We start from the raw sequence: 25,555 nt of genomic DNA, 5'->3' as shown, positions 1-25,555 counted from the left end.
AAAGATGCAACACCTGAAACTTATAAAATTCAACCTTCTAAAACTTGCTTAACTGATGCTCATGTGGCCAGAAAAGATTGATGTTTATGAATTAAAACTAAGGCAATGTGCAGAACAAAATTATGGTTTTCTGTATTGCAGTTCTGTACCTTTTAAAACTGCTTCTCTTTCTTTGTGGCTCAGTGTCAAATTCCGTTCGATAAAGTTCCCCTGAAAGTCCTGGGACCATTTGTTTTTAAGATGAAGGTGTTGTATAAATGCAAATTGTCGTTGTAATAAAAATGGCTATCAGTAAATTCTATGGGTTCATACAGAAAATAAATTGCTAAATTTTATGTTGTGGTTTCAATAAGAAATTACAGTTTATAAGTGACTTCCACTTTATTAAAAAAAATGAAAACATAAGCGATTATGCAACTCATGAATTAAACGTTGTTGTGCATTCAAAGGCATAATTTTATTGTTGTGTTGCATGGATAGGTGGGGAACACACTTCAGAAATTTCAACAAATGTTTGTATATAGAGTTTTAACTTGAACCTTGGATATAATTCTCCCCTTAATTTTTGCAAAAATAGGAAATGCTGTTGCTGCAGAGATGTATTCAGAACATCCACTGTTAGCTGAACCATCATCAGTCAGTTTCTATAATTGGATGTCAAATGCTGTGAGTAACCGAGGAAGCATTACTCAAGAATCACCAGTGCCCAGATCTGGACATAACGGCCTTCCAACAGGTAAACTGAAGAATATGTAGTAAATGAAAGAAAGCCCATATCTGGAGATCACTAATTCAATGCTTTTGTGTTGTTACTAATTATTGGTTAGCAATGGAGTTGAAGGTTATAGAGATACTTAAATGCTCCTGGAGTCCAGTGGCCCAAGCAAGTATCATTTGCAAGAATCAAATTGCTGGGATTGAATATTGAGGCTCATTTAATTAATTTGGAACATTTGGAAGAAGTTATTACAAAATTCACCCTTGTGATTAATTAAGAGTGGGTATAATATGGATAAGTTATTGGGTATAATGGATAAATTATTCTTGCCTGTGTTTTTTATAATTTTATGTTTTCATAAATGAATTGCATAGAATTTCATAGAATATGCATTGCAGAAACAGCCCATACAGCCCATCTAGGCTGTGTTAGTTTATATTCCATGTGAATTCCTGCTGTTCCTTTACTCCATCTCAGCTTTTTAGCAATCTTTCTATTCCTTTTTCTCTCCTGTGCTCATCCAGTTTCATTTTGAAAGTATTTAATTGATTTGTTTTAACCACTTCCTCTAATGTGTTCTACATTTTACCACTCTGGGTAAGGAAAATTTTATTTTCATACAAGATTGATTCGTAACAATCTTGTATTGTTGGCCCTTAATTTTATGTTCTGTGACAAGTGGAAACATTCTCTCCATGTCTACCATGCCTAGCTCATTCATAATTTTAAAGATCTCTATTAAGAGTCCTTTTCAGTTTTCTCTTTCCTGAAAGACAAAATCTGAACCAGTTCAATCTTTCCTGATACTATAATTTATTTTTTGCACTTTTGTTATGTTTCTTTTTCCTTTTTATAAAAAGGAACACTGAACAATTTGTCAAAGTGTGGCTTGACCAAGTTTCTATACAATTTAACATATCTTCACTAGTTTTGAATTCTATATTTACATAAACGAATCCTAGAACTTTGTCGTTTTAATTATTTTGCTGGTTTACGATGTTGCAGTTCATGATTCGTTCACCTTTGCTCTTCTTTCCCAGTTTCTTATTTTCCAAGGTGTAGCTGATGTTTTTGTATTTCCTACCTCATATTTATCTTTGCTGAAATTCATTTGGCATTTAACACCCAATCTACATGTTTTCTAATGTATGAGTCAACGTCACTATCTGCTCCAGCATTTATTGCCTATCCCTAACTGCCCTTCATTTCAAAGGACATTTGAGAGCCAACCACATTGCTGTGGACCTGGAGTTACATGTAGGCCAGACCAGATAAGCATTGCAGATTTCCTTCCCTAAAGGACATTAGTGAATCAGATGGATTTTTTCGACAATTGACAATGGTTTTGTGGTCATCATTAGACTTTTAATTCCAGATTTTTTTTATTGAATTCAAATGTCGGCATCAGCCAAGGTGGGATTTGAACCCAGGTCCCCAGATCTTACCCTGGGTCTCTGGATTAGGAGTCCAGTGACAATACCAATATGCCACTGCCTCCCCTAATATGCATTATTTTGCTATACCCCCAGTGAAAGCAGCATTGCTTATATTTTTGATTTCTTTACTGATGGATTTGCATCTGAAAAATGTAATGATGTCAGTGAATTTTTCCGGTAATGTGCTAACTTATTTGAATCCAATGTACCAAGAATTCTAAAAGAGAAGTGAATGGTGAGATATTTCCATATTTGTAGTTTTTTTTTAAAAACGCACTACCAAAGAAACATTGTTTAATGTTAGAAAGAACAAAAATAGAGCTGTCATCCGCAAGTCTTAATGATATCTAGAAATTAAATTATTTATATAATATATTCAGTTTTGTTCTGCACATCTGAACATACAAAAGTTTTAATCTTGGTACCTCTGCTTTGAAAAATGCGTGGAATATTGGCTTTATTTGTGACTGCTGCTCAATGGCTGTAGATGAAGTTTGAAATAATTAAATATGCTGAAACAAGTGATTAAATTAATATATTGTTGCCATGTTACACTATGTCTGTATCACGATAAACGTGTTGTACTATGGCTTAATTGTGTGTTATTATATTGTATAGGTTTGGCATATAATCTTCCTACAATACAATCTACATCTGACTTCAATACAGTGCTGTCAAGTGATCAGAACACACTGGATGGCACACAGTCTCAGAACAGCACTAGTCAGGATGAAATTGTTGGTATTGAGGAGGGTAACCAGGGCCCTCCTGCTGTTCAGTTGGCTGATGCACAGGTATTAAGAAAACATATTTTGTAATATGCCTGTTAATCTCCATTTTCACATGTGTAAAAGCATAGTTTTTACTTTTCATTAAAGATCAGAGCACATCTTGTGTATCTGCTAAAAGTAGTTTTTGCACAACTGCTCATTTTGAGATTAGCAGTGTGTGCACTCCCAAACCCAGAAATGGTGAGTTTTTTATTTTCAAAGCATCTTTTTAATGCACTGTGTAGTCACTAGTTTTCTTAGTAACTATTTGTTTAATATTTTAAAAGCTCTTATGTTCACAGAAAAACTGATATTCACATTGATTTGAAATCATTTATAGGATTGAAAATAACTTTCATCTTTGATTCTTCTTAGGTTGTCTTTAAACCTTTACTAAGTAATACAGGAATACAGTCACAAGATATTGTACCGTTAACTTATGGAATGTACTTTGGGGAACACTTGTCATTCTCTGGCACCCTGGACTGTCTCAGGGCAGATATTGTTGATTCTGATACATCCAAAGAGAGAAAGATCAGAAGAAAAAGAAGGTATTCAATGATACATGCCATTTTTGTTCATAAAAAGGAAACCCATTATAAGAAGATTGACATGACAAAAATAGTGGTGATCATTAGATGGTAAATGCAGGTATAATCCACAGGAAGTTCATAAGAAATTAATGTTTTTTCTAAATGATGTAAGGTTTTGAATATTGCTCACATCAAGGCAACAATTTTTTTTATGTGAAGTAATGTTGTCTGAACGTTCTTGTATACATCACCACTTGAAAGTATAGTATTGAACTTATCTGTTTGTGGCAACAAAGATTACCAAAGCTCATGTCAAAGATTCTGAAACCTATTTTCATTGGCCATTACTCCATGTTAACATTCCCTCAATTGTTGCTTTTTTAAATCAGTGGTTATGTTTGTTGTTTCCTCATTTTGGCGCACATCACACATAGCTAAAGAGCCCTTAACTTGATCGTGGTATAGAGCTCAATTTGGGTCTCAACTCATCTTGACCTAAAGGTCTAGGCTGCCCTCTCCTCTGTGTTTGCATCATTCATGCCTTTTCCAACATCTGACTTCAGACCTGCGCTGTGTCAGAATTATGTTTTCAATATAATATCCAGCTTCAGCCTAAACCTGAACCCACTCCCAACTTGCTGCAGCTACATCTTTGCCCAAAAATCAGCATTTACCTTGCCTCATTTATACCCAAGGAAGACCCTCACTCCTTAGCCTACTATTAATAAATCTATTTGCCATTAATAACAAAGATAGCAGTATAATTGTATAGCATATTCAGCTTAAATGCAGATTTTCTTTACATTTTATATTTTTTGATTTTCAGACAAGGCTTGATAAATCTTCCACCTCTTGACTTCAAACCTGCACTGATGTTTGACACCTTCAGCATAAATGCCGTTGTGATGGACAGACCGACTTGTAACCTAAACTCAACTAATGCCCTTGCTTTCCATGAACTTAGTAGGCATCATCAAAACACCTTTCATGTTAACTTCACTATATCCTGTCAGTCTATCAGCCAGCATGTGGACATGGCATTAGTTCGTCTCATTCATCAATTTAGCACAATGGTTGATGACATAAAGGCTACTCAGACAGACATTAAACTTAGCAGATACACAGCTGGGTCTGTATCTCCTACACCAACATTCAAAACACGCAAACATCGGGATTTTCGTTCATCAGATTTCAGTCGCAGTTCTCGAGGCAGCCTTAATGGGGGTGTCAGAGGAAATAGCACTAAGGCAAATAAAAGGCTTGGAAATGAGAACAATAAAAGAGAGTCACGAAATAAAAATTCATCTGGGCCAACACAAAGAAGAACCTCAAAAGTTTCCAGGAAAGGATCGAAGGATGTGGTAGATCATGTAACTATTCAAATGGATGACTCTGACTCGATCACGGTGTCTGAGCAAAGTGAACCTTCTGCAGAGTGCTGGCAGAATATGTACAAACTACTAAACTTTTATTCATTAATCTCTGATCCAACGGGCATTCTTGAAAAATCTTCTCCTGATGTATTGGGCCCTACAGGTAGGATCATTCTTGTGATATTACTTAAATAATAAATCAGATTTTGGAAATCAGTCTCTAGGATATCTTGGATGCTATGGTAAATTTCTGAAATGGGGTACAATAGCATAGCGGGTATGTTACTGGACTAGCAATCCAAAGGTCTGGACTAATGATCCAGAAAAATGATTTCAAAGCATTGGGGAATTTAAATTCAGGTCATGCAATAAATTTGAAATAAAAAGTTAGTATCAGTAATGACTGTGAAAATATCGAATTGTTGTAAAACCCCATCTCTTTCACTAATATCCTCTTAACCAAAGAAATGTGCTGTACTTACCTGGTCTGTCCTACATGTGACTCCAGATCCACAGAAGTGTGGCTGACTCAGCTATAACTGCCTTCTGAAATGGCCTAGCAAGCCAAACAATTCTGTCAAACAACTAGTCCATTAAGAATGAAACTAGACAGACCACCTGGCATTGACCTTGGCATTGGATATAGCAAAGGATCATCCCGTTCATCTGACTCTGCAGGGTGGTCCTCATTAACATTTGGGGCTGTCAAAATTGGGAGAGCAAGCTTCATCTTCTGCAACCTCTTTCAGTGCAATACATCTGTAGGTTCCTTTGTCACTTTTTTCTGATTGATTGCAGCTTGAGACTATCACATTCTTGTGTCATGTGTTGTGAACTATTTGGGCCATGAAAACGCTCAGCTACCTCAGATAGACCCTCTATCTGGAAGAAAGGAAAATCAGATTGAAGGTCCTTTGAAGTTTCTATCATGCCGGTGGGCTGTGCAGGTTTTGATCAAGCTGCACAAATCCTTGATCAGATTGGTTTTGAGTATCAAGTCCAAAATATTTCATTGTGTCCATTGTGATACTGATTCCAACAATTTAATGTGCAAGATGCACATGCCCTTGCTGGTGCAATGTTTACATTACTTTTTGTTTATGTCCAACGTGGTAAAGAAACAACCTAACATAATGCAAGCTAATATGTATGACGATGACTTTTCTCTCAATATTTTGAATTTCACACTATCTTTGATTTTTTTTTTGTGCATATTTTGGAGCTTTTCAGAACAAATTTGTTCGCTACCCCTGTTTATTTTGAGCTCTGGTACCATCTATAAAATGCAGTGCAACATTTCACCAAGGCTTTTTTCACAGCAATCTTCCAAACTTGCAACCTCTACCATCCAGAAGAACAAGCACAAGAGAACACCACCACCTGCAAAATCTCCTCCAGATCACATATCATCCTGATTTTGAACCATATCACTGTTGCTTTATCATCGCTGGGTCAAAAACCTGGAGCTCCCTACCTAATGGCAATGTGGGTGTTTGTACCTACACCACATGGACTGTAGTGGGTCAAAAAGATAGCTCGCTACAACCTTCTCAAGGGCATTTAGGGATGGCCAATACAGTGTGCCCACATTCAGTGAACAAGTGAAATATGTTGAAATGCTTTTCCATTTCAAAATGTTGTCTTATATAACGGCAGTTCCCCGCCCTTCAGTTAGATACTGATTTAAAATGACATAACATAAGGAACATGGAAACAATATTCAGTTCATCAAGTCTGGTGTGTTTAATTACCCAATCTTTCAAATTGTAAATCCATATCTGTCCACTTTCTAATGAATCTTTACTTGGTTCAGTTTATTTTAGAATGCTTAAACATAGTATTTATTTAATAATTCCACTGGAAACATAAATAAATTAATCATCAAATCAAATTAACTCCGCATGCTTTTAGCTTATAAGCAAGTAGCTTGTTTTACCCCTCTGCTTTGCTGCATGTGTCTTCTGCATGCATTGACTCCCAGTGCTCTGAATTGCCTCATTATATTGGAGGGCAGATTTCAAAGCACAGTTCTTTTAAAAATGATAACATCTTTATCAATGTAATGACATTACTGCCCTGCAGAGGGAGTCTGAACCTAGAGCCTGTCTGTGGTCAGAAAATGGTGACTGGTTGTGGCTTATGCCACCTGATGAAGCTTTTAAAATTTGTCACTTATTGGAATTATACCTTTGGACAGCATTTATGTAATGTAAAAGCAATGTAATATAACTGAGGCATGCTGGATTCTCACTAGCATTTAATATAGATGCAGCTTCCAGTTTCTTGGCCATATTGATTGTACTGCCTTTGTCTTCTCAAAACTGGACACATTCTTCACTGAAAGTGTGATATTTTATAGGTACAATTTTATCAGACTAATTTTAAAAATCTTTTTTATTCTCCTTTAAGTGAGAGAAGAGAAAAAAGATATTGTACCTTGGAAATGGATCAAACGGTTGTTATTGATTTCTTATTCAATGCACACTTGAAAAAGTCTCAATTGTTTTTTCAACTGCTTTCACTAGATTATCAGTTTTAAATTTTTAAATGTGCAAATGCGTTCTTATTTACACTATGATAAAACTCCAACATACAACAGCAACAACCTGCATTTTTATAAAATCTTTAGTACAGGAAAATGTCCCTGGGTTCTTCAGAGAAGCTTCAGGAAAATAGGAATGCTGAACCATAGAAGGAATTATTAAAAGGAAATGCCACAGATTTGGGTTTGAAGAATAGCTTCAAAGGAAGAGAGGGGGAGTGGCAGCGGAAAGAATTCACAGCTTGGGGCCTAGACATCTTGTATTGAGTGATTATGCAATGTATGGTTTATATAATTAAGTTTTATCTGTAGATGCAGGTGGTAGGAGTCCCACTGAACCTGGTTGCAAAGTAATTTTTGAAAATGAACAGGATTGCTCCAGTCCGAACAGACTGACAAGGAAACGCAGCTTAGTAAGTGCAGAACCGCAGCATGTCACGCTCATCGTGTTTGGAGTTGGTATGGTGAACCGCACTCATCTCGAGGCAGACATTGGAGGCTTGACAATGGAAGCAGAACTTAAGAAGATCCATGGAAGTTTTACTGTAAAAGAGAAAATGAAAGGTAATGACTTCAAAACAGATGAGCAACAAAATAAAATGGGAATATTTGTTGGAAATTGAGAATTCTAGAGTGCTATAAGCAGACAAGTATCTAGTTGGACAGATTGTATATTAAGTCAGACTTTTTCAATTGTAATTACACAACACCCAGAACTCCTATTTTAGAAATAGTTCATTTATTAATATTAATTAGATACTTGAGTATGAACAGTACTTTTAGAGCATTATTAACCTATTAGAAATTTAGTTTATATCAAATGCTTATGATCAATATTTCTATTCCAATATATCTTCATTTCAAATTATTCTTTCTACAATATTAAAAAATGTGTTTATCAACGTTATAAAACCCCAAAACTCAATGGCTTTGAAATCTAAATAGCTTTGGGACAAAAATTGAGTTGATTTCAACTCAAAATATTTTGTAGCTTTTATCATCACCTTTTCTCATCAAAGGTAAATTGTTCGCAATGATGGCCTGGGGAAACACAGTGTGCAGGAAATCAGACGTGAAAACCAAAATGCTGGAAGTACAAAACATGTCTACAAACATGCAAGAAGAGAAATTAAAGTGGCTCATTGCCACAATTAGAGCCAGTTAAATCCAACAAGGAAAGACGAAGAATCCTCAAATATGCATGCAAAGTTACTGGATGGGGGGGAATTGGGAATATATTTTGCCCATTTATTCTCACTTCTTAGATTCAAAATTTCAACAGTATATAAGGTTGTTCAAATCTAACACTTGTAGAAAGCATATTTTTAGACCTTTCCAGTTGATGTTTATATTTCAAAATGTATATATTGGCTTGTAAACTTCTAACTTGTGTACAGACCAATGTTGTTAACATTTTATTTTTCAGATGTTTTGCACCAAAAGATGACTGAAACATGTGCCTCTGCTCACATTGGTGGTGTGAATATAGTCCTGCTGGAAGGCATTACACCAAACATTCAGTGAGTAAAGGTTGACTTTTTAAGAACTATTAAAGTTGTAAGTAAAGAATGCTTAATTTTGTACCTAAAATTATGCATGCAATCATAGAATTGGTTCTGTGTTTTTTATACTTCCCACTTCTTTTGGCTGTTCACTAGTTAAGAAGAATAACTTCCCAAGTTGTTTTTGAAGCACAGATGCATGTTTAATGCCTAAAAATAAAGGGGTGAAGGGAGAGGCCAGTGATGCTGAATGTATTTGTGTGAAACCACTGTGTGTATCTTTTTGCATTACCTGACTCTGTATGTACTACTTACGAAGTGGTATTCTGGTCACTTCTATGTAGAGTAATGGCTAAAAGCTTTTGCTTTTTAAGGTTTTGTATGCAAAATTGAGAACTGCATTTCCTGGGCCATTGATCAGATAATTTATTGAGTGGTTGTGCTTTAAATTTGACACTTGGTAAAACACTAATACCAGATTAGTTTCAAAGTCATGGATCACCATCTACTCAAAAAGGCTTTCAGAGCCAATATTAGCCCATGAGAGGTCAGTTTTGAATAATATGGATTAAACTTGCAGATTGAGTAGTGTAAAAAAATTGAAATTTAATGACTCAGCATTAGATCTGTCAGGTTTCTTTAAAAACAGGAAATTGTAATTAGAAATTCAAAACATTAATGTTACCTTAAAAATACATAAAGACAATGGGATAAGATGAGTGAAATGCATGGTATAAGGCGAGGTAAGTGAATTGCGCTTTTTTTGTGGTAGTGGTGTGGAGTTAATGTAGTTATAAAGCTAACTTGTTATCTGGCTTTATTTCTGAAATCTTAAGGGTTTGGTTCACCAGAACTGTGCATGAATTGAACTAATCTGATATTTCTTAGGGATGTAAAAATAGAAACAAAGAACTTACAAGATCCCTTCATAACTTCAGAACATTCCAAAGATTTTGCAGTCAGTTACCATAAAGGTAAAGTCGTCATAATCCCAGATGATCATAGGCTGACTAGTGTTGATTTAACCTGAGGATTACCAGACCTCTGGTGAGGAGCAAGGTTGAGAAGGCAGGCCTTCGTGAATAACCTCAGCCAGTACAGGAATTGAACCCATGCTGTTGGTGTCACTCTGCATCACAAACCAGCCATCCAGCCAACTGAGCTAACTGGATCCCCGATTACCATATATATTTTTGTCACAGGCGATCTGATGCAAAATTTGACCCCATGAGCTTTGATCTAAAACAAATTGGGCGGAATTTTTCTGTCCACCTGCCATGGGAACTGTATCGGGGGCGGGGGGGGTGCACCAAGCAAGGGTCCTTTTTACCTCGGGTGGGATTTTCCAGTCTTGGGGCGAGCGTGGCTGGAAAATCCCACCCATAATATTTCTTATACTTTTGAATAAAAAGTTGATCCTAGTTTTTCAAGGGTCAAAGCCTAAAAGTTTTGAAATCAAAGTATAATTTCTGCAATCACATCATAAACCTCAATTTATTATTTATAATATTTCTTCCACTTGTCAATTTAAAACAAGAAGAATGTAAGTCAATGTTGATTTTTGGTGGGAGAAACTGATAGATCAGAGAAGAAAAATAAAATGGTGCACGTTGAAATAGGATGAGGGGCCAATTTTTAGACTGAACATTAAATAAGTGAGCACCCAGGCCTTGCGTCTTCAACCATTGCCCTCAGCCTTCTTGGGGTGGGGGATGAGGCTCGGGCCTTACCAATCAGGCTCCAGCGAGTGCGTACTTAATGCAGTCTCCCTGGTCCAAAGGCCTGGGAACATTGCCGAGCAGTAGATTCTTTTCTTTCCTTCCTATCTCCAGTCCCCAAGTATTGCTGCCAGATCCCCTCCCAGAGTGTGGAACAGGAAGGTTCTTAATAAAGACACAGGGAGATAGAGAGAGACATTAAATGGATTATTACCTGTGTAAACGTTCAACCTTTTGGCGAAAAAAAAGTGGTCAAAGATTTTATTTTTACGCAAGTATATATGGTAAATACTTCATGAAGGGTCAAGGGTCATTACTGGTTTATGTAGGAAAACAGAGGCCATTAGCACGGAGATGGCACCCACAATGTGTGATTGACCAGATAATTAAACATCAAAACTTTGACTAATATATTAGTCCTTTACTCCCACTGATCTTCACAAATGTACACAGATTGAAACCAAGTGACGGATGCCATTCAATCCATCTTCTGTGGATTTGTTCTCTCATTCACCCAGCTGATTGTCATACAAGTGTTTCCAAATTCTACTTTCAAAAAAAATCCTTTAAAATCTTCTTTCAACAATGCTTTCCATCAGCTATTTTAACAAAGATCTAGATCCAGGTTTTCCAACTCTCCTTTTAGGATTCCTTTGACTTGAATGCCTTTACACAAACTCTTGAGATCCAGCCACCGATTGCTTCTTTAGAGCCACTTCAGCTATCCTTCTGGCTTCTTGTTAGCCAGCTCCTTCTCACACTGTGGTTTCATGAACAATACCCTGTTCTAGTCCAGTTTCCGTGGTTTCTTTAACTTTTGACTTCCTGAAAACTTTTCTTAGTTTCCTAGTTTCCTTTACTAGCTGTTTTGGGTTTCTGGCCTTTTCTTTCTTTGCCCCTTATTCCACATACGCCTTTTCTTCTATCAAAGCTAAAAGAGATATTCCCTCTTTCCCTGCGAAACTCTTTCTACACTAGCTTGCAGTTAAAACTAAACTCAAAAAGATTTTCTCCCTGAAAGTGCTCGTGCAACATCTCAATCCTCCTCCACGTTTGTGGTTACTTTTCCTGTCGTGAACTCTCCCAGCACAATAGAAACACAGTTTGAACTGAAACCAACCTCATGCCCCACCCCCCACCTTACATGCAAACACCTTTGTTTAACAGGAATCTAACGAGAATTTTATACTTTCCTATACAAAAATCAAACCCACTTAAATCTAAACCTCATTTCTAATATTTAAAAATACAAATATAGCTAACTTAAACTATCTGTTTTCCTGACACTTATGGTTACAAACAATTGCTATTATTTTCTTGATTTAGCAATGAATAAGCTCTTAAGTTTATTTATTAGCGTCACAAGTAGGCTTACATTAACATTGCAATGAAGCTACTGTGAAAATCCCATAGTTGCAGTGACTCCGGCACCTGTTCGGGTACACTGAGGGAGAAGTTAGCATGGCCAGTACACCTAATCAGCATGTCTTTTAGACTGTGGGAGAAAACCGGAGCATCTGAAGGAAACCCACGCAGACATGGAGAGGACATGAGACTCCACACAGACATTCACCCAATCTGGGAATTGAACCCAAGCCCCTGGCACTGAGGCAGCAGTGCTAACCACTGTGCCGCCTGACAATAGTGATTTTTGGTTATCCAAAAGTATTATTGTCACCCTGTGAGGAACAGTTGTTTGATACTCTGTCCCTTTAAGTCACCTGCCACCAAATGCTCAAATTTTCTTGCCTCATTTTGCCAGTAACTGCCTTTGTTCTTTGCGTGTCTGTTAGTTCATTTTCTTCTGTTTTCAATGACAAATCTTTGCTCATAATTTCATGGAATTCCTACAGTACAGAGGAGGCGATTTGACTCATCGAGTCTGTATCAACCATAATCCCACTCGGACCCTATTTACCCTGCTAATCCCCCGACACCGGGGTCAATTTACCTTGGCCAGTCAACCTAACCCGCACATCCTTGGACTGTGGGAGGAAACTGGTTGCAACTGGAGGGAACCCACGTAGACACGGGGAGAAGGTGCAAATTCCACACAGACAGTGATCGAGGCCAAATTGAACCTGGGTCCCTGGCACTGTGAGGCAGCAGTGCTAAACCACTCTGCCACCCCCTGAGGTTTCTGGAGAAGCTTTAAATCACTATCTATGATGCTCTGCTGGTTAGGTGATAGTATACAGCTTTACTTATATCCCCCAGTTCCCATTCCCCATTGATTTAAATGCTCCTCCAGCAGTTCTCTTTGACCTCCTCCTACTGCAGTGTTGAGCTCAGCATGTCTTTTACCCTTGGGGTCATCTAAGTTTAAGCAGCTGGCGTCCATGGGGATTTCTGCCAAATTGAGACTGGACTTTACATGCAGGCCTGCAAAGCTTGCTGCTGTGTAGAGATGCAAACAGCCTCCATGCAGCTTGCAAAATCCCCCACTACTTCAACCTCTGCGATACTGAGTGCCTGCACAAGCTGCATGAGTAAACCGTAGATGCCTACATGAGTAAACCGTAGGTGCCCTTCTGCTGATTTTTGGATGGCTGGACTTTCCGGCAATTTTGTCACGTGATAAAATGCGACAAATAATCATCTGATTATGAAGGTATCTCAAAATCACCAAGAAATATCCATATCATCGTTGGAGGAAAAGAACTAGAACAGATGCAATACTTCAAGTACTTAGGAAGCATAATTTCTGCAGATGAAAGCTATAACAATGAAATAAGAACAAAGTTACAGGATACAGGAACAAGCATAAGAAGAAGAAAATGGGAAAGACCTTATTTAGTAAGAAGAGACAATTACTAACCTGAAAAATGAATAAACAACTCGAGACGTGATTTGTAAGGAGCTTTATTGGAGTGTTGTATGGGTGTGAAACATGGATCTTAGAGAAAGAAAAGACCAACTTGCTAAATAGCTTTGAAAGGAAGGGATTTTAAAGGATCAGCAGGACAGAAAAAGTAAGAAATGATGAAGTTCTGAAGAGACTGAACAAACAAAGAGATTTGCTCAACATAATTAGAAAAAGACAGAAAATCTAGCAGGGTGGAAAAGACTAGTATGATGTGTAATGGAGGGAAGATTTCAAGGAAAAAGTGGAGAAGCAAAGAAGACCATATCAATGATGGTTGGCCTGAAAATTGAAGGAAGTTAATAGAAAATGAAAAGACTGGTACAGGACAGAGAGCCACGGGAAAGACTATGAGCCAAGGACCTCCCCCCGGGCAAAGTGCACATGAAGATGTTGATATTGGCTGGAGCTTTCCAGCTGTTCAGGTCCTGCCAAATGCGCACACCCACCAGGCTCCCCAGAGGCATGGGGTGGAATCAATGGGAAAGGACCAGAAGATCCCACCACTGGCCAACAGCGCGCCACCTCCCACCATGAGAATCACGCCTTGGATAGGCCAAAGAATCCCACACACAATCTGACGTTTTCTTTAAAATTTGCGTTTCTTTTGCATCCACCAATCATCAAATGTATGGGCACAATCTTACCAAAAAAATTGTAAGGTGGCAATCTTACCAAAAACATTCTAAGTACTAAACGAGCATGAAAACGGGAGAGAATTGCACTGATTGTTTTTTTGAGCGAGCTCCCAGACACAATCCTATGGCACTTAGAAAAGAAAAAAAGCTCATGTGATTCTCGCCAGTAGGGGAGGGGGCAGAGCCTGTACTCACTGGGAAGCCAGCTGCTGAGTTGTAGAGGCCCCATGGAACAGGTGCCCAGATTTCCCAGTGCACTGTGTACCATTGGTGGGGAGCAGGAGTGATTCCCGACGGTAAGACGTCTTGCTGACGAGGGGGCAGCATCCATGAAGTTGGAAAAGGTTGTGCAGGACACATGTAAATAAGTTTTGCACCCATTCTGGCGCAAAGCTGATCCCGCCGGCAAAACCGTTTTTTTGGCCTCTTCCCAGCTTGCCACGCTGATCGACCAGTGCAGCAGACCGGTGAGATCATGCCCATTCAGTGTCACTTTTCCTGAGTACCAGGAATAGGAATAAACAAGAATATAGTGGAGCACCACACAGAGCACTTTTCTACCTTGGCTTTCCTCAATTCCACTGAAATGTCAGCAGGAGCTTAGGTGAAATACCTAAATCGAAGTATATACTGAATAGTTTATCAAGTTTGTTTATTTCATAGATTTTGCAATCAGTACTTTGTTGGTACGTCATGAGTAGCAATCTGTTATGGAGTAACCAACCCCTCCAAATTGTACACCATGCTAAACTTGGAAATATATACCATTCCTTCTTTGATGCTGGGTCAAAATCCTGAAACTCGTTACGTAACAGCAATGTGGGTGAACCAACAGCACACAGATTACAGTGGTTCAAGAAGGTGGCTTACCACCAGCTTCTCGAGGAAAAGTAGGGCTGAACAACACATATTGGCCTTGCAATTCACACCTACTTTCCATGAACAATTTAAAAAAACAGTAATCAGAATGAGCTGCCAGCTAGTCTGTGTTAGCTCTTGATTTCATAACTTGCACTGCGTATTCTTTCCTGATTTTTAGAACATCTGTCAGTGCCTTCAGCAGTTGTCATTTCATGTTTTAAAGTGCAAAATATTCTCAACACTCAACTTAAGGATTCAACAGAATGGTGTCATTCACTGGAGTATGATGACACTGAAGCTCAATTTAGGGCCAGTAGAGAATTGATTAGGAATAGAAAACAATGTCTGAAACGTTTCCTTTACTGTATTGAAGCATCTCAGGATGTTACTTGATGTATGTAACAAACATGAATATTATTGCTTTTTGTGTGAGGGTCATTTTGGAATGATTGTAATGGGCCCTATTTTACCATTACGTGGTAAAGTCGGGTGTGAGGCCATTAATGCAATTCGTGCCCGTGTAGATGGCCACTTTACCGAAACCTGGGAATGGCGGCGATCCGATTCGAGCCTGAAAACAGGCGCAACAGTAATTTAAATGCATTTGCATGTATTTCAATTGAATTAATGAACTGCTCGCCCAACTTTATCAGCATTTCCCCCTTTACCGCCGCATTCGCTGATCTGGAATCGCACCAAAATGAACCTGCTGAATAAAAGTCTGAATTGGGCGCTCCAGCTGCTGAAGAGCGCGTTCAGAGCTTCCAACGGCTCTCTGACTCAGATCAGTGGTGGTGGTGGTGGTGAGGGGGGGGGGGAAGGCGGGTCAGATCATTCTCTGGTTGGGGGGGGGGGGGGCGGGGGCGGGGGGGTGGAGGCGGGTCAGATCATTCTCTAGTTGGGGGGGGGGTGGTGGAGGCGGGTCAGATCATTCTCTGGTTGGGGGGGTGGGAGTGAGGCCAGATCGTTGTCTGATTGTGGGGGGAGGGGGGGGAGGCAGGTCAGATATATCTCTCGTAGGGGGAGGGAGGCCCGATCATTGTCTGGTGGTGGGGGAGGCGATCGTTGTCTGGTAGTGGGGGCAGGGGGGAGGCCCGATCGTTGTCTGATGGTGAGGGGATGACTGATCATTGTCTGGTGGTGGGGAGGGGAGGGCTGATCGTTGTCTGGTGGTGGGGGGGGGAGGGGAGGGCTGATCGTTGTCTGGTGGTGGGGGAGCAGGGAGGGCTGATCGTTGTGTGGGGGGGGAGGGGATGCCTGATCGTTGTCTGCAAGCAGGGGGAGGAGGAGGTGGATCAGATGTTCCTCTGGGGGGTGTGGGGGGTGGGGGAAGAGGGAGTGATGTCAGATCGTTCTGAGGGGAGGAGGGAGGCAGGTAAGATGTATCTCTGGTTGAGGGGGAGGCGTGATCGCTCACTGGTGGGGGGGGGCGGATGGATCTCTGGGGGGGGCAGGGGGGTCTGCTGGGGGGGCAGGGGGGTCCGCTGCCACTCTGCGGGTGATCGGTGGGGGGGAGAGAAGGGGGCAGGGGTCGTGATCTGTCTGGGCAGCAGGGGGGGTGGATAAGGGGGGCAGTGATGTGTGTGTGCACACTCGCTCCCGCTTTTCGTTCCTCTTAGAGGAGGATCTTAGAAACCCTACAGCACAGAAAGAGGCCATTCGGCCCATCGAGTCTGCACCGACCACAATCCCATCCAGGCCCTACCCCATATCCCTACATATTTACCCATTAATCCCTCTAACCTACGCATCCCAGGACACTAAGGGCAATTTTAGCATGGCCAATCAACCTAACCTGCACATCTTTGGACTGTGGGAGGAAACTCCGCGGAGCACCCGGAGGAAACCCACGCAGACACGAGGAGAATGTGCAAACTCCACAAAGACAGTGACCCAAGCCGGGAATCGAACCCAGGTCCCTGGAGCTGTGAAGCAGCAGTGCTAACCACTGTGCTACCGGGCCGCTTTATCCACTTTCTGCAGCCCGGGAGCGATCTGACATGGGTGCGCTTTTTCAAATTTTTTTCCAACTGCGCATGCACGGTTCAGAGCTCCAATCGTTTCGGCCGTGCTAAACCCTGCCCACAGCGCGAATGGAACTCGTGATTTTTTTTCAGACTGAGTGTGTATGGGGGCGCCTGAAAGCAGATTTCCAAGTCGAATCTGAATTGCGCCCAGATTCAGCACTTAAAATGAAAATGGTAAAATCAGGCCCAATGTGTTCTCAGATTTATGAAAAAAGTATATTTTTGGGAAAAAAAGCATTTATCGAATTACTCCCATAAACAAAGACGGTTGAGAAGAAGGCGTTGGGATAACACAGTTTAAAGCACTTGACTCTTCCAGGAGAGGTATTGATTCAAGTTGTCGCAGCACTGATCAGGAAGCAGCATAGTACTAGGTACAGAATTTGACCTAGTGACATTAACATTACCCTTTACAGGAAGCCATGAAGTAAAAACTATTTGCATTTACATCGCTCCTTCAACAGAATAAAAACATCATTAGGCACTTCACAGCAAGGTAATCAAAGGAAAACAGACAAACAAACCAAAGAAGATTTTAGGACAGGACAGGAGAACAGAGGAACAGACAGAGAAGTTTAGCTGGTTTGGTTCAATTCGTATTTACACTGTCATAGCCAGCCAATCATCTCCAGTTGCATCTGTTCCTGCTCTTGCATCGTTCACCCTGATGTTGCTCAGGAATCTACCCTTGGCCCCATCCTATTTCTGATCTACATACCACCCCTCAATAAAAAACAATTTCTGATTCCAGGTGTACATTGAGGACACCCAATTTTAACCCCACAACCTCTCTTGACCTCTTTGTCATCTGCACATTACCAGATTGCTAATTTGATAACCAGCACCAGATTGCTACAACTAAATAGTGGGAAGACTTAAACAACTAACTTTGCTCCCCGCCACAAACTTCATTCCCAAGCCATTATCTCCATTCCCTTTAGAGACCTATTATACTGACTAGTCAAACCCACAGAATCATATCTTCCACCTAAAGCGCCAGGCTCCTTCGTCACCATCCCTGGGTATGTTTTGTCCCATTGGCAAGCAAGGTCAACCAGAGTTCGGGTGCAGTGTTAAACGGTCAGGAGGGAGTAGCCCTTTGAGTCCTCAATTTTGACTATAGTCTCCACAAAGTCTCGTCATCAGGTCAAATAAGGACAAGGAAACATCCTGCTGATTGTCACTTGCCACTCTCCCTCAACTGATAAATCAGTACTCTTCCATGTTGAACACATATTGGAAGAAGCATTGAGTGTAGCAAGTGCACAGAATGTCCTCTGGGTAGAGAATTCAATGTTCATCACCAAGAATTATCCGGTAGCACCACTACTAACCGAGTTGCCAAGTCCTGAAGCACATATAGATTGGGCCTGCAGCAGATGTGAGAGAGCCAACAAGAGCGGGGGAAAAATAAACACAGGCTACCCTTTGGTAATTAATCCAGGTCTGTTAGGTTTACAGTTATTTTAGATGTTCACCAGTTTCTCAATCAAATTTGTCTATATTTTTTAAAAATTCCAAACTTCAAGCTGGAAGTTATATTTCTAAAATATATGAATTATGAAATTAGATATTTGTAATGGTGTTCAGTTCCATTTGCAACTCCTGAGATCGTGAAGCTGTCTGTACCCACGTGCTGCAAGAGTTGGACAAGGTTCAGCTCAGGTGGCTCATCACCACCACCACCTTGAGGGTATTTGGGGATGGGCAATAAATGCTGACCTTACCACATGCACATCACCATGCATGAATAAGAAGAATCCTGCTGCCCTCATATTAACCCTCACTATATTCCATTCACATATCACCCCTATGTTTGCTAACCTACATTGACTTTTGGTCTGGTGGTGTCTCAACTTTGAAATTCTCATCCTTGTTTGCAAATTCCTCTATTGCCTTAACCCTCACTTTCTCTTAAACCTTTCCAGCTTTCCAACTCTCATTTCTGTGCTCCTCCTGTTCTGGTCTCTTCCGTGTTCTCTATTTTAATTGCTACACTATTTGTGGTCATGTTTTCAATTGACTATGCCTTAAACTCAGAAATTCTCTTCCTAACCTTCACCTCTCTACCTATTTCTTTATAAGACACTAATTAAAACTTACCTCTGGGCAAGATTATGGCCACTCATTTTAATATCTCACATGATTTAGTGTTGAATTACGTTTGATAAGGTTCTTGTGAAGCTTATTCTGTGTAGCTGGTGTTTCACTACATCAAAGATGCTATCTAAATGCAAATTGTTGTCATAAGGGGAGAATTCCAAAGCTTGTTCCTTAGGCATGGCCACTTGTGTTGTAATGAAGGACATGAGGGATATGCAAGAAGCCAGAATTGGAGGAATGCAGAGTTGGGAAGGATTGAAGGGATTTGAATACAAAGGTGAGAATTTTTAAATCAAGGCATTTCCAGGCCAGCAGCCAATGTTGGTTATCAAGCACAGGTGAGAAGTGAACAGGAGCTGGTATAAGTTATGATATGGACATCAAAATTTTGGATAAGCTTAAATTTATGTAGGTTGGGAGATCGGAGGGGAATAAAAGTATATAGATAAGCTGGAGATGTCAGATGCAGACATGGGCAATTTTATGGAAGTGGATGATCTTTGTGATGCAGAGAATGTGGGGAGAAGCTGAGTTCAGGATCAAACAGTTTCAGTCTGAGATTGACCAGAGGGATGGAATCAATGGGGGGCGGATTTTACGGCCTCGTTTGGGTGAGACCGGAAATTCCCGCCCAAGGTCAATGGAGATTTGCGTTGTCAAACCCTCACCCGCTTCGATTCCGTGGTGGTAGAGTTCCAGCTAATGACTCACTAACATAGTTTGCAGCAACTCAGACAATGGCTTCAGTCTTCACCAATGAGTTTGTCAAGTGGTTTTCCTGAAGGTTTCCTTCGTGCTACATACTCAGCCTTGAAAAGCTTCTTGAGTCTGACGACAAACTTCAGTAATATATCTGCTGCCTTTCCTGAAAGAGATTACCTCAATTATTGAAGTATCAAAGTTTTTGGGCACGATTTTCCCAACCCGCTGTGCTGCTCGAGTAGCACATCAGACTGGAAAATGTCAGCGGGAGGGCTGTATGCCGGTCCTGACTTTGCCGGGCCACTTTTCATGGTATAATCAGCACGCTCCTTGTTTTCACTTGGGTCTCCCTCTTCTGAGGTATTACAGAAAATTGAGGATAGAGCAGGGGACGACTTAGTTCATCTGCAATTTTCTTAAATGATACGGTATTTGAGCTGCTTTTTTTAATAATGAGACAATAGCAATTTATTTGTTCTGGAAGTTGAACTCGAAAAGAATAAGGAAAGATTATTTTGCCGATAATTTAACCTCAGTTGGAACTAATTTTGAGAGCTCCTGGTAAAACCCTTTGAAGAGATACTTCAACATCTGTGCAGAATAGTACTACAGGAGTTGAAACAGATGCTGATACCACAGTACAGTTGATGAAATAACCTAGATCTGAATATTAAAAGAACTAACGGGGCAAATACTGGCCTATTTTATGCTGGTTGTTTTTTTCATCACTCTTTTCAGCAAATTATTTAATCCTTTTTTCCACTACAATTTAAGTTCCCTCTTTTTCTTTCTTTCTGTTTCCTGGTTCCCTCGTGTGGGTTGAATTAAGTAGACATTACTAAACATTTTTTTTTGTATTTGCATGTTCCAAATTGTTTTGCTTTACTAATCAGTCTGTTTTACTGATGTGGATTCTCCTTTATTGTTTGCATTTTCTATTTTATTTGGTGTACTGCTACTTGCATGAAAGTCAATTTAAAATGTACATGCCTTCACAGTGTTTTAAATTTTTATCCAAAGGTCATTTGTGATTTAGAATATTACTTTTCCTTAACATTTGGAAAGTCTAATGGATTAGTTTTGCTATTCTTACGTTATTGCAAGAAGATAGGTAATCAAATCTTTTGCCCATTTCTCTCGAAAACACGAAGATATTGGCTGGGATTTTATAGTCAGAGGTGAAGCAACAGCATTTGACGCTGACCTCAAAGAAAGCTACCAGCAAAGCTCTGGTGATCTCTGTGTGGGGATTTCTCACTTTCCATTAATTTGGAATTAGCACTGTTAATGGGAACTGCAGGTATCCAGCAATAGTGATGTTATCATGCAGGATAAGTAAGCAGTCACATTGAAGAAATTTCACCAAAAGCAACCAAGAAAGTTTAAAAACATTGATTATCCTACACTTTTTAATATTTTATCGCGGACGAAATAAATATGAGAATAAGGTTAAAGCTGAAATATCATAAGTAATCTTTTTTTTAAAGAACTTAAAATGTGGAATTTTTTATCATAACAGAGAAAATTGACATTATGCAAGTATAAAATTAGTTTTTCAGGACTGGAGAGATTCTTCAACAGCAAATGTGAACCTGATATGACGTTAAAAATTTAATTAAACCTCATTCAACTTTGTCAAAGGTTTTTACAGTGAAACTAACCGTGTAAAATTGAAGTTCTTATCAGCTAGTGTTTTTTTAATTAATTGCAGTCTGGGTATTTCAACAGCACATCCTCTAGAAAGTGTAGAATCACTGACTGTGACTTCTGGATTTCCATATGTAACTGCGCATGTGCAGACTCTAAAATTTGCTATCAGTTTCAGAGGAGTGATGACAGCAAGCACTGACAGTTTTGCCATTCTTATTTCTGCAAAATCCAGGCTACAAAGAATCATGGCTAAATGATTTTAAATAATTCAGCAAAGGAAGACCCAAAGATTGATTAAGAATAGAAAAATGGAGCATGAAAGTAAGCTAGCAGGAACATAAAAACTGACTGTAAAACTTTCTATAGATGTGTAAAGAGAAGAAGATTGACAAAAACAAATGTTGGCCTTCTTGCCATCAGAAATGGGAGAATTCAAAACAGGGAATAAAGAAATGGCAAGGAATTAAATTTGCATTTTGCTTCAGTCTTCACAATGGAAGACATGAATAATGTGCCAGAAGTTCTGAGAGAAACAGATTTTAGTGAGTAGCAGAAGGAGATCAACATCAGTAGAGAAATGATTTTGGGAAAATTGATGGCATTGAAGGTGGATAAATCTCCAGGTCCTGATGATATTCATCTGAGTACTGAAGGAAGTGGCCCTGGAAATAGTAGATCCATTGTTTAAAACTGTTTATTTATTAGTGTCACAAGTAGGCTTGCATTAACACTGCAATGAAGTTACTGTGAAAATCCCCTAGTCGCCACACTCTGGTGCCTGTTCTGATACATTGAGGGAGAACTTAGCATGGGCAATGCACCTAACCAGCACGTCTTTCTGACTGTGGGAGGAAACCAGAGCACCCGGTGGAAACCCACGCAGACACGGGGAGAATGCGCAAACTCCGCACAGACAGTGACCCAAGCCGGGAATCGAACCCGGGTCCCTGGAGCTGTGAAGCAGCAGTGCTAACCACTGTGCTACCGTGCCGCCCGAGAGGATGAGAGGTAAACCTTTTAGGACTGAGGTGAAGAGAAATTTCTTCACCTAAAGGGTGGTGAATGCATAGAATTCACTACCACAGAATGTAGTTGAAGCCAAAACGCTGTTTGATTTCATGGAGAAATTAGATATAGCTCTTGGGGCTAAAGGGATCAATGGATATGGGGGAAGGGGGGATCAAGATATTGAATTCAATGATCAGCCATGATCAAAATGAACGGAGGAGCAGACTCGAAGGGCTGAATGGCCTTCTCGTGCTTCTAGTTTCTATATTTCTATGATTTTCTTGATTTTGTGATTGATGGTGGAGAGGATCAAATTAAAATGTTTTGACATTGTTACATCACCAGCTTTACTGTCCCCTACAACATATAAGAAGGGTTACGTGGGCACAAAAACAGGAAATACTGGAAAATCTCATCAGGTTTGAAAGCATCTGTGAGGGAGAATAGAGCCAACGTTTCAAGTCAGGATGATCCTTCGTCAGAGTTACATTGGCAGGCAGGTTTATCATTTAAAATTTATACCAAAATTTTTTACCATCTTGCTGGTGTTGACCACAATTATTCTTTGTGTGCTTCTCTCAGCACAAGTTTTCTTCTTATATCAATCTATACATACAAAATCTGGTCTGAAGAATTATATTATATTTCGTGTATGTACTGTTGATAGCCAGAATTATTGTTTCCAGTGCCCATTTGTGAAGTGTAACTGTTCGCATCATTTCTATCTTGTGTACTTCGTATGCAACAGACAGACGACCCCTCAGCATTCATGGGGCAGTATGGTGGCACATTGGTTAGCACTGCTGCCTCACAGCGCCAGGGACAATTCTGGCCTCAGCTCACTGTCTGTGTGGAGTTGCACATTTTCCCCTTGTCTGCGTGGGTTTTCTCTGGGTACTCCGGTTTCCACCTAAACTCAAAGATGTGCAGGTCAGGTTGATTGGTCATGCTAAATTGCCCCTTGGTATCAGGGGGATGAGCAGGGTTAATACATGGGGTTACAGGGACAGGGCCAGGGTGGGATTGTTGTTGGTGCAGTCTTGATGGGCTGAATGGTCTCCTTCTGCACTATAGGGATCTTATGATTCATAACCTGTAACTGAGGAGGAAATGATGAATAGAAGTTAAACATACACACCTAATGGCCTCATATCTAACAACACTACGGTCATATCTGGATCCATGCCAGTAGTATCAAACAATTTCATACCAGACTCATTCCAGGATTATCAGGGAAGAAGAGTAGAAGAAGGAAATTTAGACACCAATGCAGGTGTGATCCCAAAAGGTCTGAGTTATTAGTTCAGCAATGTCTCGATTCCTATGATTACCAGGCAGGGTGCTTACTTGATGTTATCTGTTCATTTTAGAAATGGGATAGAAAGAAAGAGGCAGAAATGTAAGAGCAGGCACCTAAAGACAGAATTTAACAGAGAGGGGATAAACAAGTGAAGGAGTAAAGAAAGCTTCAGTGTCAGGTGAAGGGGTGGGGAGTGAGTGAAAGGGAAAAGGCGAAGAATAAATTAAGGACTTGAATTTATATCCCCATTTTTAGACCTCTTGGTGTCCCAAAGTACTTTACAGCCAGTTAAATACTTTGAATTTGTGTTGTAGGAAACCTGACAGTTAATTTGCTCACAGTAAGCTCCCACAATCTGTAATGTGGTATTGATCAGATAATCTGTATTGTGTCATGCCGATGGATGGATACATATTAGTTTGGGCACCTGGGATAACTACCCTGCTCTTAAAAATCAGGATTTTTACATCTATTAGGTGAAGCTTTGGTTTTATGGTTTAACCGAAAAACAACGCCTCCAACAGTGCTGCACTCAATCTCTGCTGCACTAGAGTATCAGCCTAAATGTTTAAGTTAGTGGCAAGAGAAGGGCTTGAAGGCTATTATTAATATCACATTCCAAATGCATGGCTGGCCTAACTAAGCAGGTGAACGTTTTGCAAAGTTCGATCAAATTCCTATTAGAGTCTCTAGTACCTCTTGTTTTCCCTGTTATGAATCTGGAGGATGCATGGGATGTAGAAAGATTATCTTAAAGGGTCAATTTTTAAAAATTTTTCATTTTCACGTGCGCGCCTCCTCCGGACAGCACGCGCCCGCTCGCATCTGGATACTTCAGCCAGCCACTTCTTCCCTCACCATTGGACTCACTGCCTTCTCCTTGCCATTTGACAGCATTGATCTAGTGGGTCCAGAGTTGTCCCTTTACTGGGTAAGGGTCCCAGCTCCAGCACCATTACTGCCTCGGAGAAGGACGTGTTTGCAGGCACAAATGCCATCTCTGTGAACCCTAAGCTAAAAAAAACTGATGTTTTTTGACTTTGGATTTTTGGAGAGATTGCAGTGTATTATTTTATACCATTGGCACTCTTGCCTATTACTTTCTATGGATATACCTAATGTTATTTTGTGCAGAAAATGTAGTTAACTGAGAAATGTAGGCACAGAATATTGTATATTCCCAACATAAAAAACTTGCTGAAAAATAATGGCATGTGAATAATGCACTGTTGTTAATGTGCAACTCAACCAGCAAGTTCTGAGAATTAAAAGATATGCTGAAATTTGCAAATTTCCAGAATTCGCTACTCAATGTATACAGCTAAACTGTTTGCTTTGCACAAACAGCACATCACCCTTAGACTCCCCATTAGTTATGAAAATGTGCTAGATTTTCATATTAATTGCCTGTTAAACTTGTCACAAAATGTTTAGTCCAGGAAGTTTCGTTTTAATGATGTGATAATAGTTAATGAGTCCCAATCAACCTCTCTGGCCCAAATAGTGAACAATTTAAACTGAGGAGTCTCATTGCTTCAAGTAGTGGTTGAAGATTTAAAAAAATATAAATGTTGGTCCTGCCATTCACTCAGGACCTTGTTACCATGCATTAACTATTTGTGCTTCCAGCAAGTTAGAATGCTGAAGTTCTTTAAACTGAAGGGTGCAGGCAGTTGTCTAAGTTAATGACGTAACTGTGAGATGCCTTGCTAAAGCCCGTTATTGTTCAATATTGTGGTAATCTGTAATTCTTAAACAAACATGGAATGTTTTAAGTGTGTAATGTCACTGGACCAAAATGGTCTGATAAC

The 25,555-nt window shown here is 39.9% G+C and overlaps 1 protein-coding gene across 9 annotated transcripts in view; it reads left to right on the top strand.

Moving 5' to 3' along the window:
* kiaa1109 (KIAA1109 ortholog) overlaps positions 1–25,555 on the top strand; it is a 449,716-nt gene that overhangs the window by 289,779 nt on the left and 134,382 nt on the right. For all 9 annotated transcript variants that reach the window (XR_013497649.1, XR_013497648.1, XM_078211413.1 and 6 more), the window contains 6 exons: positions 578–736; positions 2,773–2,948; positions 3,300–3,475; positions 4,284–4,993; positions 7,685–7,936; positions 8,799–8,892. Coding sequence is in view for 7 of the 9 variants with exons in the window: in XM_078211413.1 (XP_078067539.1) it covers positions 578–736; positions 2,773–2,948; positions 3,300–3,475; positions 4,284–4,993; positions 7,685–7,936; positions 8,799–8,892 (1,567 nt within the window). In the remaining 2 variants the exon portion in view is untranslated. The remainder of the gene's footprint in view (positions 1–577; positions 737–2,772; positions 2,949–3,299; positions 3,476–4,283; positions 4,994–7,684; positions 7,937–8,798; positions 8,893–25,555) is intronic.

This window comes from Mustelus asterias, chromosome 1 (genome assembly GCF_964213995.1).
Source record: "Mustelus asterias chromosome 1, sMusAst1.hap1.1, whole genome shotgun sequence".
Classification (NCBI taxonomy): domain Eukaryota; kingdom Metazoa; phylum Chordata; class Chondrichthyes; order Carcharhiniformes; family Triakidae; genus Mustelus; species Mustelus asterias.
This window is presented reverse-complemented; position numbering and strand designations above follow the sequence as displayed.